The 14,801-nt window shown below is 37.7% G+C and overlaps 1 protein-coding gene across 46 annotated transcripts in view; it reads left to right on the top strand.

Moving 5' to 3' along the window:
- Window positions 1–14,801, top strand: part of CLASP2 (cytoplasmic linker associated protein 2) — a 289,137-nt gene that overhangs the window by 212,002 nt on the left and 62,334 nt on the right. For 15 of the 46 annotated variants that reach the window (XM_087915696.1, XM_087915693.1, XM_087915692.1 and 12 more), the window contains 5 exons: window positions 1,514–1,621; window positions 3,482–3,544; window positions 4,569–4,669; window positions 5,332–5,355; window positions 5,827–6,071. In XM_087915696.1, coding sequence (XP_087771822.1) covers window positions 1,514–1,621; window positions 3,482–3,544; window positions 4,569–4,669; window positions 5,332–5,355; window positions 5,827–6,071 — 541 coding nt within the window. The remainder of the gene's footprint in view (window positions 1–1,513; window positions 1,622–3,481; window positions 3,545–4,568; window positions 4,670–5,331; window positions 5,356–5,826; window positions 6,072–14,801) is intronic. The other 31 variants (XM_087915720.1, XM_087915708.1, XM_087915711.1 and 28 more) reach the window with 5 other exon arrangements.

Raw genomic sequence — 14,801 nt, 5'->3', positions numbered from 1 at the left:
CTTTCAAAGGTTTTCATAATTACAGATGTTAGAACAACTGGTCTGTAGTCATTCAGTTCCCTGATGGAGAGCTTCTGTGGTACTGAGATGATAGTAAAGTGTTTTGAAGTAAGAAGGAACATAACACACCTCTAGTGATTTATTGAAGATTCGGGTGAAGATTCGGGCCAATTGGTTAGCATAGACTTTTAAGCAAGAAGGAGTTATCTTGTCTGGCCCTGGTGCTTTTCCTGGCTTTTTTCTGTGAAATATATCTTGCACTTCTTTTTCTGTGATCATCAGAGGTTGTAAACCCAATGGGTTGGGGTCACTTGTCTGGTTTTGGTGTGTTTGGGATGGGGATTGTAGAGATAGGTGGCTGTAGTTTCCTTTCAAAACTGCACTAAAACACATCAAGTCATCTGCTAGTTGTTGATTTCCTTCTGCCTGGGTTTGCTATAGCTGGTGATGTTTTTAAGTGTTTTCCACAAGTTTGCTGATTCATTTGTTGAGAACTGGTTCCTTAACTTTTCAGAGTAGCTTCTTTTTTCTGCTCTGATCTCTCTTGTTAATATGTTTCTGGCTTGATTGTACAGCATTCTGTCACCTTTTCTGTTATTTTCCTCTTTGGAACAACGTAGCTGCTTAAGTTTAGCTGTGAACCAAGGCTTATTGTTACTATATATTCGCAGGTTCCTTGTTTTATATCTATATATCAATATTTATTTGATTTGTTAATTGCTTACAAGATAATAGGTATAAGTATAAACATAGTTATGAATACATGAAATGGATACATGTAAGAAAAATAAAGAAACAATAGGACAGGGACATTAGGCACGTTGGTGCGCTTATGCACGCCCCCTACAGACCTCTTAGGAAAGGCGTGAGGTCAATAGTAGACAGTCTAAAGTTAACGTTTTGGGGGTTTGGGAAAGAAACCACAGAGTCAGGTAGAGTATTCCAGACATTGACCACTCTGTTGCTGAAGTATATATGAATATCATGTTTGTGTGTGTGTGTGTGGTATTCAGCTTTGTTCAGGTATTTTCCCATGTCATTATAGTTGTGCTTTTAAAGTTGTAGCAACGTTTTAGCAGAATCTCATCTGCCATCAACAGGCTTCTGTATTGTGTTCGCCAGACAAACACAATACAGAAGCCTCTGCCGATGGCAGATGAGATTCTGCCAAACGCTTGCTACAACTTTAAAAAGCACAACTATAATGCGACGTGGGAAAATACCCGAACAAAGCTGAATACCATACATGTAAGTACCTGTGAAAACTTAAGAAAACAAATATATATATATATGTGTATGTATGTATATATGTATGTACATATACATACATACATATATGAATATATGAATATATGTATGTATATGTGTGTATATTTATAATATAATATAATATAATATAATATAATATAATATAAATAATAAATAGTGCTTTGGTATTACATTGAAATGTGATTTTTTTCTGTGTCTTACCCTTTTTTTTGCTGCTGTTGGTATGTCCCCTGAATTATATTAGCTCGAGGTAGTCGCATTCCTCGGCCTAGTGTAAGTCAGGGGTGCAGTCGGGAAGCCAGTCGGGAAAGTAGCAGGGATACAAGCCCTGTTCGCTCTTTTGCACCCCTTGGTAAGTACATGGAGAGCTTGTTACGCATGGTTGTTTGCTCATGATTATCTGCTAATATAAACTGAAATAAAAATAACAATATTTCTCTGCATAAAAGACATGTGATTTGCCTACTTTGGCTGTGGAATTGTAAAGTAATTACACAATCCAAAGGCATAATGCATAAGTATTCCTAAAGTTTTGTTGCATACATTGGTAATTTCTTCAATATATATGTTTCTGATGAATTTTTATTAAACTGAAAATCTTCTGCATGTAAGCAGTAATTTTAGCAGAAAGTCTCTTGTCCAATCTCATCAAGTTTGGAAGTTCTTGTTAAATGCAGGGGAATGAAATTTGATGGGAAAAACTAATGATAGTCGTTCACCTCTGGACTGTACACTGAGGTGGTAGGTGTATCTTTTGTTTCTATGATGCATAATTTTATTCATTACTTTTTTGTAATGTATTAAATTTGTTATGATTTTACTCTAAATATTAGGTTTGTTTTGATTTAATCTCTGCTTGATATTTTAGATAATTGTTTAATGTAAAAGTGTCTTCAATGAAGTCAATATTACTTAGAAACACTTAAACTAAATAAAAAATATAATCGTATTTTAGCAAACAAGAATATAGTTTCATGCCAAAATTTAAAATTGATTACTTCCAATTCTTGCATCTTCTTTATAAAATTATAAATTGGTTTGCACTTTATTAATCTGTTTTAGGATATATGCTTTCTATAGGTAGTCTTCAACTTACAACCACAATTGGGACTGGAACTTCCCTTGCTAAATAAGATGGTCATTGATTTCATCTGAGTTTACAACCTTTTTTACCATGGTCATTAAGTAAATTTGGCTTCCACAATTGACTTCACTTGTTGGAAACCCTTTGGGAAGGTTGCAAATGGCGATCATGTGATCCCCAGGATACTGCAACCATTTTCATTCAGTAGCCACAAGAATAAGTAAAATGCTAGTACCCATTGTTACCTCCATGCCATTTAATCTATATATAAATTAGCTAAGGAGATTAATTTTAATTTTAAATTTTTTTATGTATATTCATCGCTTTGACTCATTTTGTGTGTAAATTGGCTGATAGATGCAATCATCATGGACTACCACCTAACCTTCTAAACCAGTTCTTGTACTCCACCTGCTTCAAGGGTGTTACTGTGAATAACCCTTGCCCAGAATGGTCATTTCGAGCTTGTAGCATTTTTACAATGTAATTAAGCTTAGCTGATCTGTAAAGTTTGGAGGGATAAGACGCGGTTAATATTTGGACTGTGAAAAAAGCTAGAATCTAACCAAATAAAGTGGGAGAGAGAAATCCCTCATGAATCTTGTAACAGTGAGTTCCATATTCTTGTCAGAGAAACAACATAGAAGTGCCCATAGGACTTTTACTTTTTGCCTTCCTCGTAGTTTGAAATGTTAATACAGCTTTGATGCCTTAGTAAATCCAATTAGATAAATGATTATCTTTCCATCCCCAATATCACTTACAGTCTCCTTTGCATCCACTTCAGAGTCCTGTAAACATACTTATTTCATCCACTAGCCTTGTTACTGTTTTATACTGATGTTACCACTAACAGTATTCTGAACACCTTTCAGTAGCACAGTTCTGAATATAACTTGGCAGAAGTTGGACACACGTGGTTGACCTTAGAAGCTATAAGTTGTTTTAGACGTCCCACAACAAACAGTCATTGTAATTTCACCCTTGGTTACTATTCACCTTGTAAATCGGTCTCCAGAGGCAGGCTGATTTCTCATTTTGTCTAGAACTTGCTTCATTGCTCTCTCTGCAGTTTTCCTGTTCTGTATTATTATAACAGAGAGGGTTCATATGATCCTGTTATTATAGCTTCCAGGCATCACTCCAGATCTACTGGTGCTCTCTACTCTCCAGATGTTTATGGGGCTACAGGTGAAGGATGAGTACTCTTTTGCTATCATTTGTGCCATCATCCTGGATTATTTTTTACCATATTTGGTTTCCCATATAGTCTATTTTATTGTTTTCTACTTTAGCTTGTATTGGGATATTTGAAGTATATGAAACAATGTTTTTATTCGATATACCCTAAACTTTTTTTCTTCCTAATTTAAGATGAATGTTGCCTTTTTTGTTTCATTCTCCTTTATTTCTAAAGCTTTATTAATGCATGTTGCTTTTACATACACAGTGATACAGCTTATATTGTCCAAGTTCTTTAATATGGTTCATAATTACTAAACCAGCAACACCACACTGAACACATTTTAATAGGAGATTTTTATAAGTTGTCAGTCTTTGAGTTCCTATATAACTATGCCATCAATAGAATTTTGTTTTGATATTATAGAAGCCACAATAAAGTAACCAAACTAACAAATGCATTTACATTTGCATTTAAGTGTTAACAATACAGAGCAATTCAATTTTATGAGGATATTTTGGGAACTCAATTTGGTAAACATAGTTCTTTTCAAGGAGGACATGATAACACATGAGAGAAAGAGAAGATAACACATAGCTGACTTCATCATGCAAATGCTACAATTTATAAACTTAAATTGGATATTGATGGTATTAGATCAAACTTTCTTTGTAGTTTTTACTATAGATAATCCTAAAAAATGTAGTTATTTTCACATCTAACAATAAAGGTACTTTGGAAAAAATGAAGGAGAATTTCAGCTGCAGATACAATTGCTTCATATGCATGTAACATTGTCTAGATTAGAGCCTATTGGTTTAGTTAGTATACTGTGCCAAAATGGCTATTACACTTTCCTGACTTAATAAAGCAAATTTCATCTGGGATTAGTAATAAGGAACCAAAAGGGATAGAATTTATATATTTCAGATATTTGTTCGTTTTCAAATATTCTATTCCCATTTTTAAAAATAATATATTAAACTTTCTAGTCAAGTCAAATTAATTGTTTCTTTATACTGTTTATTTCAGGTTTTGGAATTAGTCAATCAAGCCGATTATCTTCATCAGTTAGTGCCATGCGTGTCTTAAACACAGGCTCAGATGTTGAAGAAGCAGTAGCAGATGCCTTGGTAGGTTTTTCTGGGGATAACAAAGTAGGATTTTTGATTTTTTATGCTTTATTATATTATTGTCTAATTTGATTATTGATTCTGCCAAGTTAAATGATGTTTCTTTCCTAATGTATTAGTACATCTCTTTTTTCTTTATATAAACATGCTTTTCTTAAGACTGTATGATCTTTGAAACCCCAGGCTTGTCTTCTACTTGTTTTATAAGATAAAAGATAATGTCTGTAAATGTGTTGTATTCTGTAGTACTTGTGTCAGAAAGGATTATGCATAATTTTGAAGAGAGTAGTGTTAGCTACATATTGTTACTTTAAAACATAAATATAAATACAATTCACAGGCTGAGAAATCCAGCTGAGTTAATTTAATTAGATCTCATGACACATGTCACCTTCTTTATAAGCCCTACTTCACCTATTTCAGTTTTTTTTCCATTCTGCTCTTTGATCTCACAGTAAGAATCTGGTGGCTTCAACAGGAATTCAGGTTATATCAAAACTGAATTCTTGTGCTATACATGCATCCTCCCTCCCTCCCTCCATCCCGTGTGTGTGTGTGTGTGTGTTGTATGTGTGCCTGTGTGTGTATACACTGATTCTACCTGCTAAAAAGCTACTCAGTGTTTATATTCATAACATTTGTTTTTTCTATAATGCTTTCAGCTGTTAGGAGACATTCGGACAAAGGTATAACTATTATTGTTTTCCTATATTGGGAGATAGATAGACAGACAGACAGATTTTATAATATATAAACAAAACACCATTTTGATAAACAGGCTTCATATTCTAGATACATGTTTTAAATTACCAAAACATTCTGAATAAGTCTATATGGGTTTAAATGTAAGTAAATTCAAAATATTTGTCTGTATGTTTTTTTTAAGTAATGTAGTCCCAGCAGGACAAACTATAATGTAAAATCACTAAAACATCTGCTGCATATTATCTCACCTACAGCAGTTATAATAACTGGGGAGAATGTCATTTTAATTTAGTTTAAATATTTCTTTTTGCATATAAATAACAATTAGCATTTCCTCTTTTTAGTGATATCTGAAGATAGTAGTAGGATCTGTAAAATTGAACTTCTGAACTGACTGATAAAAGGAGCTTATTTTGCCATTGTTTATCTTATGATTTTTCTCTGTATAATAGAAAAAGCCAGTTCGAAGGAGGTATGAATCTTATGGAATGTACTCTGATGATGATGCTAACAGTGATGCTTCCAGTGCCTGCTCAGAAAGATCCTATAGCTCACGGAATGGCACAATACCCACCTATATGCGACAGACAGAGGATGTCGCTGAGGTCCTTAACCGCTGTGCAAGCTCCAACTGGTCAGAGAGAAAAGAAGGTCTTCTTGGTCTACAAAATTTATTAAAAAATCAGAGGACATTAAGGTAAGAAATTTATTTTCATTGTACTCAAATATAAAAGTATTACCTTTTATAATGCAGATTTTAGTCTCAATCGTGCTAACTGCTTTCAGTAGAAAACGTAACTTTATAATCTTAAATTATATTTATAAGACCACCTAACTCTAGGTGACTTCAGGCAGCAAACAATAAAAATCAAGAATAAAAACAATCAGAAAAAATGGTTAATGAGAAGGTACTATTTATACTCAATCTTGTATATGCATCATCCCAGAGGAGTTTTGCACTCAAAGCCTGGGAGAAGAACCAGGTCTTCAAGAACAGAATAGAGACCATTCAGACCTCTAGTGTACTGTTCCAGAGGACATGCATTGTTACAGAAAGACATGCTTATACACCATAGGTAGAGGGAGTAATAGCAAACTGAAAGGTAGTCAAAATGATCTCACCATGACAGGACTGATTGTAATGTACCCCAACTGCAAATTTCTTATCCTGAGACAAAAACTAGATCCAGTGCACAATCTTTTGTGTGTCAGACCATTACCCTTTATCTTCCTGGCCAAGGAATCAATCGAACAACCACCCATACCCTTCTCATACAGCTTAATCACAGCTGCTCCTGCTGTCAGGCACTCAGCAGTCCAGTGTTCCATAATGCCACTGGTATCCAGAGTTAGTGCAAGTTCAACCCATTCTAGTTTTACTCAACAACCCCTATTCTCAACCTGGAGTGCTTTCCAACTTAATAATCCAATCATCTAAACCACGTCATTTCAGAAGGTATATTCCTGGACTTGGTTGTGAGAGATGTACATCCGGACGGCTGCAGAACTCAGCAATAACAGAACGAAAGTACCTAAATACTTGCGCTTAACCCTAAGCTTAATTTTTATACAATTTGATTTTCAGGGGAATTATATTTGAGCAATCTAAAACAAATGCCCAGATTTCCCCCATTGTGATATTTGAGTTCAGGAGAAAAAAATAACAATAAAGTATATTTTTCTAAGTTTGACTGCTATGTTGAAAGGATTCAGATAAGCACTGATAAGAATAGAAGAACAAGCTATCGTGTTTAATGCTGTGCAGATGAGAGATTGCTTGAGTGATGGTACTTTCGAAGACAAAATAAATTTACTGTGTTTCTCATAAAATAAGGCCGGGTCTTATATTTTTTTTGAGCCCGGCTAGGCCGTCTTTTGGGGGTGATTTAATTCCCTCCCCTGCACCCTCATCTAGAGCGCCCCGCAGGCAGCCTCGCCACCAGGCGCTCCTAACGGATGATCATGGTGAAGCGCAGAGAGCTCCCTACTCCCACCAAACACCTTTGCTGCAGACCCAAGACCTTTGGCACCCGCCGCTGTTGCTTTCCCTTCTGCCCATTCCACTGCCACGTTTGGAGCTGCTGCTTCCGTGTTTGGAGCTGCTGCCGTGTTTGGAGTGGCAGTGGCGCTCCAAATAGCGGTGGTGCTCCAAACAACGGCAGTGTTCCAAACACGGAAGCAGCAGCTCCAAACATGGTGGCAGCTCCAAATGCGGAAGCAGCAGCTCCAAACAGCAGCAGTGCTCCAAACAGCAGTGGTGCTCCAAATGTGGAAGTGGCAGCTCCAAACACGCCGACGGCATGGGCAGTAGGGAAATCAACAGCGGCGGGCGCTGAAGGTCTTGGGTCTGCTGCAAAGGTGCTTGGCAGGAGTAGGGAGCTCTCTGCGCTCTGCCATGATCGCCCATTAGGAGCAGCTGGTGGTGAGGAATTGCTGCCCACGGGGCGCTCCTAATGGCAAGTCCCTCTGCCCTTCCCCCCATTTTGCATGTTTTAAAACAGGCCTAAAATTGGGGGAGGGGCTTAATTTCTTTTTATGCCTAGAAAACATGCTTGGTCTTTCTATTGGGGGGAGGTCGTATTGTTGGAGAAACATGGTAATACCCTCACTCTCAATTATAAAAACCTCCAATTGGTACTATATGTAGAATGATTATCTTGCAATCTGTACTCAAAGGCATTGTTACATTGCTTTTTAAAGTTCCTGTCAGAAAGTCACTTAATAACTGTTAAAGTTTGTGCAGGAATGTATTTCAGTCCATTGTTTTTGAAGCAATGAAGAAAATATAATACACATAATTACATAATTACTCAAATTATATAATGCATCATAAATTACATCAATTAGGCAAATTTGCATTTAACAAACACTCAGATCCAAAGGATATCCCATGTCTCCAAGTAGTCCATAAAATTGAACTTTTCATAGAGACAGGATCTAAGAAGATTTTCAGAACAAAAATACGAAAGCACCAGGGCCAAACAAGATAACTCCTTCTTGCTTAAAAGTCTGTGCTAACCAATTGGCCCGAATCTTCACCCGAATCTTCAATAAATCACTAGAGGTGTGTTATGTTCCTTCTTACTTCAAAACTACTATCATCCCAGTACCACAGAAGCCCTCCATCAGGGAACTGAATGACTACAGACCAGTTGCTCTAACATGAAAACCTTTGAAAAGCTAGTGCTGTCCCACCTGAAAACCATCACAGATCTGCTGTTAGATCCCACGCAGTTTGCATACCGAACAAATAGATCAACAGTTGGTGCTGTTAATATGACTCTGCACTGCATCCCACAACACTTTGAATCTCCAAATACCTACGCAAGGGTCCTCTTTGTAGACTTCAGTTCAGTATTCAATACCATCATTCCAGACATTCTTCTAACTAAACTAAACCAGCTAGCAGTACCTGAACACATTTGTAAGTGGATCATAAGTTCCTAAAAAACAGGAAGCAGCAAGTGAAACTAGGTAAATCACATCTAATACCTGTACAATTAGCTCAACCCTGCCCCCCACCAAGGCTGCATACTTTCTCCATTTCTCTTCTCCCTATATACCAATGACTGCATCTCAAACGATCCATCTGTTGAAATTCTGAAGTTTGCAGATGATACAACAGTAATTGGTCTCATTCAAGACAACAACAAATCCGCATGCAGACAGGAGGTTGTACAACTTGCCTCGTGGTGTGACCAGAACAATCTGGAACTGAACATACTCAAAACCGTAGAAATGGTGGTAGATTTTAGGAGAAACCTTCCCATACTACCACCTCTTACAATACGAGACAACACAGTATCAACATAGAGACCTTCAAATTTCTAGATTGTATCATATTACAAGACCTAAAATTGACACCTAATATCAAAAACATCATCAAAAAAGCACAATGTTCTTTCTTTGCCAACTCAGAAAGCTCAAACTGCCCAAGGAGTTGCTGATACAGTTCTACAGTGGAATTACTGAGTCTATCATCTACACCTCTATAACTGTCTGGTTTCGTTCTGCAACCCAACAAGACAGACAGAGACTTCAAAGGATAATTAGGACTACAGAAAAAACAATTACTACCTACCTGCCTTCCATTGAGGACCTGTATACTGCACGAAACAAAAAGAGGGCTGCGAAAATATTTACTGACCCCTCACATCCTGGACATAAACTGTTTCAACTCCTACCATCAAAATGACCTAGAGCACTGTGCACCAGAACAACTAGACACAAGGACAAATAATTCCCTCAACACGGTTCAACTATTTTACAAAGTCTGCACTACTATTACTTCTCCTCACTCCTTATCATCTATCCCCTCCCACTTGTGACTGTATAATTATAACTTTGTCACTTGTATCCTTATGATTTATATTGACTGTTTCCTGGTATGATTTGATTGCCTATTGTACCCTATGACTATTTTTAAGTGTTGTACCTGATGATTCTTGACTCTTGATGAATGTATCTTTTCTTTTGTGTACACTGAAAGCATTTGCACCAAGACAAATTTCTTGTGTGTCCAATCACACTTGGCCAATAAAGAATTCTATTCTAAACAAAGAAAATAACGCTATTACAAAACACAGATATTAACTTTCAGTCCTGGGAAAGAGGATGAAGTAATCCTACTACCCAAGCCTGTAAGAAATTTAATTAGTCCTATGACATTGATTGATCTAAGTATTGCATACATTTTCTGAAGTAAACTAACTCGTGCATAATTATGTTTCAAATGTTCATTGTATTCTATGTTCAATTATTATATGTAACATAGCCATGAATTTTGGCTCATAACATTTTCCACAGGAATAGTTGTGCCATGGGACCTAATCCATATAGTTCATGGAATTGTAGAATGTTATAGGTCAAAGGCACCTGTGATAGCAAGACTCAGGAGATATATTCATTTAAATTTGGCCTCTTTCTTAAAGTAGATTTGTGTATCATAAAATAACTAGCTCAATTTGCTTCATTTTAAAAAATTGGATATTACTTACTATATTAATCTGAAGGAAGACTGATTAGCCCTTTTGCAAATAAATTTTTTGGAAGGATTATCTTGTGGCCATCAAACAGAAGCAGCTATTCTTGAAAGCAAAGGAATGAGAGACGACAAAAGCATCTTATCTTCTTTAAGTGTGGCTTTTGGCCAACATACAGGTATCTTCGACTTACGATCAGTTGTCTGGTGATTGTTTGAAGCTATGACTCCACATGGGTATTTGCAATATGGTCATGTGACTGCATTAGACAACTGGCTTGCATTTTTGACTATTTGCAGTATCTCAAAGTCATGTAAACACATTTTATAATGTTTTTGCCAAACACTAGCATTTACTTCTGGTTTTTGACAAAATTGACCCAAAGCAAACAATTAGTTTACTTAACAACTATGACATTCACTTAAGAATAGTCATTACTGTTACATCTAATGTCTCAATAGTAATATTGAAATAGTTTGCAGATCACATTTTAGGTCCTATATATATAAAAATACTGAAATTCAAAAGGATTCTCAAACACCACTGTATATAATAGCCTTCCAAGGTTACCATATTTTTCGGAGTGTACGATGCTCTGAAGTATAAGATGCACCTAGCTTTTGGGGAGGAAAACAAGAGGGGAAAAAATCTGCCTCTGCCTCCCAGCAATTTGTCTCTTTGTAGCAAATAGCAAGCAGCCTGGTCAGCTTCAGCACAGCCTGATTTAGCACAAGCAGCGGGCTGTCAGGAGGATTGGCCTCCCAACAATCAGCTGTTTCAAGCTGCAGGGATTGCCATCACCTATTGCCACCTCTGTGCACTCTATTTTTGGCCTCCACATCTCATTTTCGGCCTCCGCACGCCCTATTTTCACCCCATTTCAGGCAGCGGGGATCAGAACAGGTGAAAAATGGGGTGCGCAGAGGCCAAAAATGGGGCGCATGGAGACTGATAATGGGATGCGGAGGCTGAAAATAGGCAATAGACTGGTCCACAATGACTCTGCCAGCCAAAATGGAGCTTGGGAGGCTGCCTTCCTGGGTTCATTTTAGCTAGCATAGCACTGCAGGAGGCTGTCGCAGACAAAAATGGAGTTCAGGAAAGCTGCATGCATTTGATCATAACTTTGAACATTTTGATTACACAAAGTAGCATTTGATCATACACTTTGCCCTTCCACACACACCAAGAGCAACCTGGCCAAGGAGAGCGAGAACAGCAGCAATTGCCTCAAGGAAGAGGTAAGCATGGCTGGGAATGCTTCAGGGAAGTAGGGCTCGTCTGGGGGGTCCTGGTGCCCTGGAACTTGAGGGACAGGCTGAGCACTTGTCCTCCACTTGTCCCTCTGCTTAGGGCTCTGGATAACCTGCACTGCAGTCCAGGGTCATCTGTATGGCATGGGAGATACGGGGAGACTCTTCTGGAGGACAAAGATTTGGCGCTGTCCTGGGTCTCGCCTTCCTCTGCTGGAGACAATGGATCCAGTCAGGCCACCACATGTGCCCCCGACATAAGTGATGTCGAACTGGCCACACCTACTATGGCTACCCCCCACACATACCCCAAGGTCAAACACAATCCTAATGTGGCTCTCAATGAAATCAATACACCCTGTTAGGAATATAAGTCACCTAACAGGTATTTGGGTTAGAAATATATAAACCAGGATAAACATTTTAGTACTATGTCTTTAAGAGATTGCAAAAACTGCAATTGGGTGTGGTTTTTCAAACAGCCATAAGATGGAGCCAGAAACCTGGATTGTCTTAGTCTTAATCTCAGAAGAGAGTGTGTCTCCGTCTCTGTTTCCTTCTGTTGGAAAGTATCGCCATTGCTCCATTTTTCCTAATTGACTGATATTACTGGATTTGATGTAAGTCTGATATGGAACTGTTTTTTGACACTGGACTTGGATATTTGGATTATCCCTGGATTGAAAACTGACTGATTTACCTGTGAATGACTTTGGACTGCCTATTTTGGACTTTGCTTAACGTTTCTGGAAGTAAAAACCTACATTTACTGTACAGTGTATCTGTGTGCTGTATGTGTATTATTCAAACACTCCTCTCAAATACGTCTCCCTGTATGCGCTCATTCTCCTAACGAGGAAGTACCTCAACACACCCCTGAACTATGTGATAAATTAAACATCAGTGCAACTCATGTTTTCTACAGAATTTTTTTTAAGATTAAAACTAGAATATTCTCTATATGCCAGCATTCCAGGAAAACAAACTCCAACATCAAAATTTCGAGACAAGCATTTTTTTCAAAGTTCCGATTTATTAGAGTTGTCCAACTGGCACATCTGGGAAAACCTGAAACTAAGAGTTCCTGGTTTTCTTCCAATATTTAAAAATCACAAAATCCATCCCCTGCACCCATCACTCCATCATATGGCCCAATCACCCTCCATTCCCACTCATCCAGATGCAGGAATAACATGACCTTGACTGTAAAGAAGAATGCTATTATGTCTAACTACAACCAAAATCCCGCCTCCCAATTTCCCAGGCACATGAATATGGCAGCATAGTGCTAATATGGCTTTCAAAGCTGATAGGCATTCCCCCCCCCACCTGAAGGAAAAAGCATGTCTTAGAAAATATAATAGACAAAACGCAACAAGAGGTTAATACATTATTCCAAAAAATAGACAAAACGGAACAAGGGATTAATAAATTATTCTCCAAAATAGACAAAATGCAACAAGGGATTAATATGTTATTCTCCAAACTATTTAACCCACTCTCCCCCCTCCGGGAGGACCCTTTGGCTTGTCAGGGACTTTGTCATAAAACTGTTTAACTAATTTATCCGCTTTCAAATCCCAATTTTTTACCCAAGTAGCTTCTGACAAAGGGTACCCTTTCCAGTGAACTAAGCATTGTAAACGGCCTCTCTGTAATCTGTAATGAAGAATTTTCTTCACTTCATGTGTCTCACCTTGCATTAACATAGGCTTGAGGGGGGGCAGCCAGTATGGGTCTCAAATTGGAACTGACAGCTGGTTTTTCACATGACCTAAAATGGACACCTAACATCAAAAACATCATCAAAAAAGCACAACAAAGAATGTTCTTTCTGCGCCAACTTAGAAAGCTCAAACTGCCCAAGAAGCTGCTAATACAGTTCTACAGAGGAATTATTGAGTCTATCATCTGCACCTCTATAACTGTCTGGTTTGGTTCTGCAACCCAACAGGACAGAAAGAGATCTCAGAGGATAATTAGGACTGCAGAAAAAACTATTACTACCCACCTGCCTTCAATTGAGGACCTGTATATTGCACGAGTCAAAAAGAGGGCTGTGAAAATATTTACAAACCCCTCAAGTCCCGGACATAAACTGTTTCAACTCCTTCCTTCAAAACGACGCTATAGAGCACTGAACACCAGAACAACTCGACACAAGAACAATTTTTTCCTGAAAACCATCACTCTACTAAACAAATAATTCCCTCAACACTGTTCAACTATTTACAAAGTGTGCACTACTATTACTGTTAATCTTCTCATCACTCCTTATCACCCATCCCCTCCCACTTGTAATTGTAGGACTGTAATTTTGCTGCTTGTATCCTTACAATTTATATTGACTGTTTCCTAGTATGATTTGATTGTTGATTGTACCCTATGACTATCATCAGGTGTTGTAACGTTATGATTCTTGATTCTTAACGAATGTACCTTTTCTTTATGTATACTGAGAGTATTTACACCAAGACAGATTCCTTGTGTGTCCAATTACACTTGGCCAATAAAGTATTCTATTCTATTCTATTCTATTCTATTCTATTCTATTCTATTCTATTCTATTCTATTCTATTCTATTCTATTCTATTAATAAACTGCTGGGGAAGACTGGATGTATTTTACCCAAAATTTTGCAAGAGAGGCTAAGCTGAACTGTAACTGGATTGATTACTTTCACTACGGGGAAAGGAGCAAGAAATTTAGGACCTAATTTTTTACTTGGCAGCCTTAATCTGAGATATTTAGTTGAAAGAAACACTTTATCTCACACCTGAAAAAGTGACTGGAGAGATCTGTGTTTACCTGCTTTTTGTATTCCTAAGCTGCTTCTGCTAAGGCTTTCTTGGTATTCTCCCACCCCCATTTTAATGAGTCCATTCATTTAGGGACATAGACGTTGGTGGCTCTCTAGGTAATTCAGTCATGGCAACAAAATCCATACTGGTAGTTATTTGAAAAGGAGTTAATCCTGTGCTACTGGGTACTGCATTATTGTAAGCCACTTCCACATAAGACAGTAAGTCGGCCCAATTTTCCTGCTGATAAATACTTTCCGCCAATCCATTCGTGGCTGGATGGAAAGGGACGATCCAATGGACCTCAAGAACTCCCTCCAGAACTTGGCAGTAAATTGAACACCTCGGTCTGATATCACTTGCTGAGATATTCCATGAAGCCGATAAATAT

This window comes from Pseudonaja textilis, chromosome Z, assembly GCF_049901715.1.
Source record: "Pseudonaja textilis isolate UNSWEBS1 chromosome Z, rPseTex1.2, whole genome shotgun sequence".
NCBI lineage: Eukaryota > Metazoa > Chordata > Lepidosauria > Squamata > Elapidae > Pseudonaja > Pseudonaja textilis.
The sequence above is the reverse complement of the archived record's forward strand: the minus strand, read 5'-3'. Positions and strand labels throughout refer to the sequence as shown.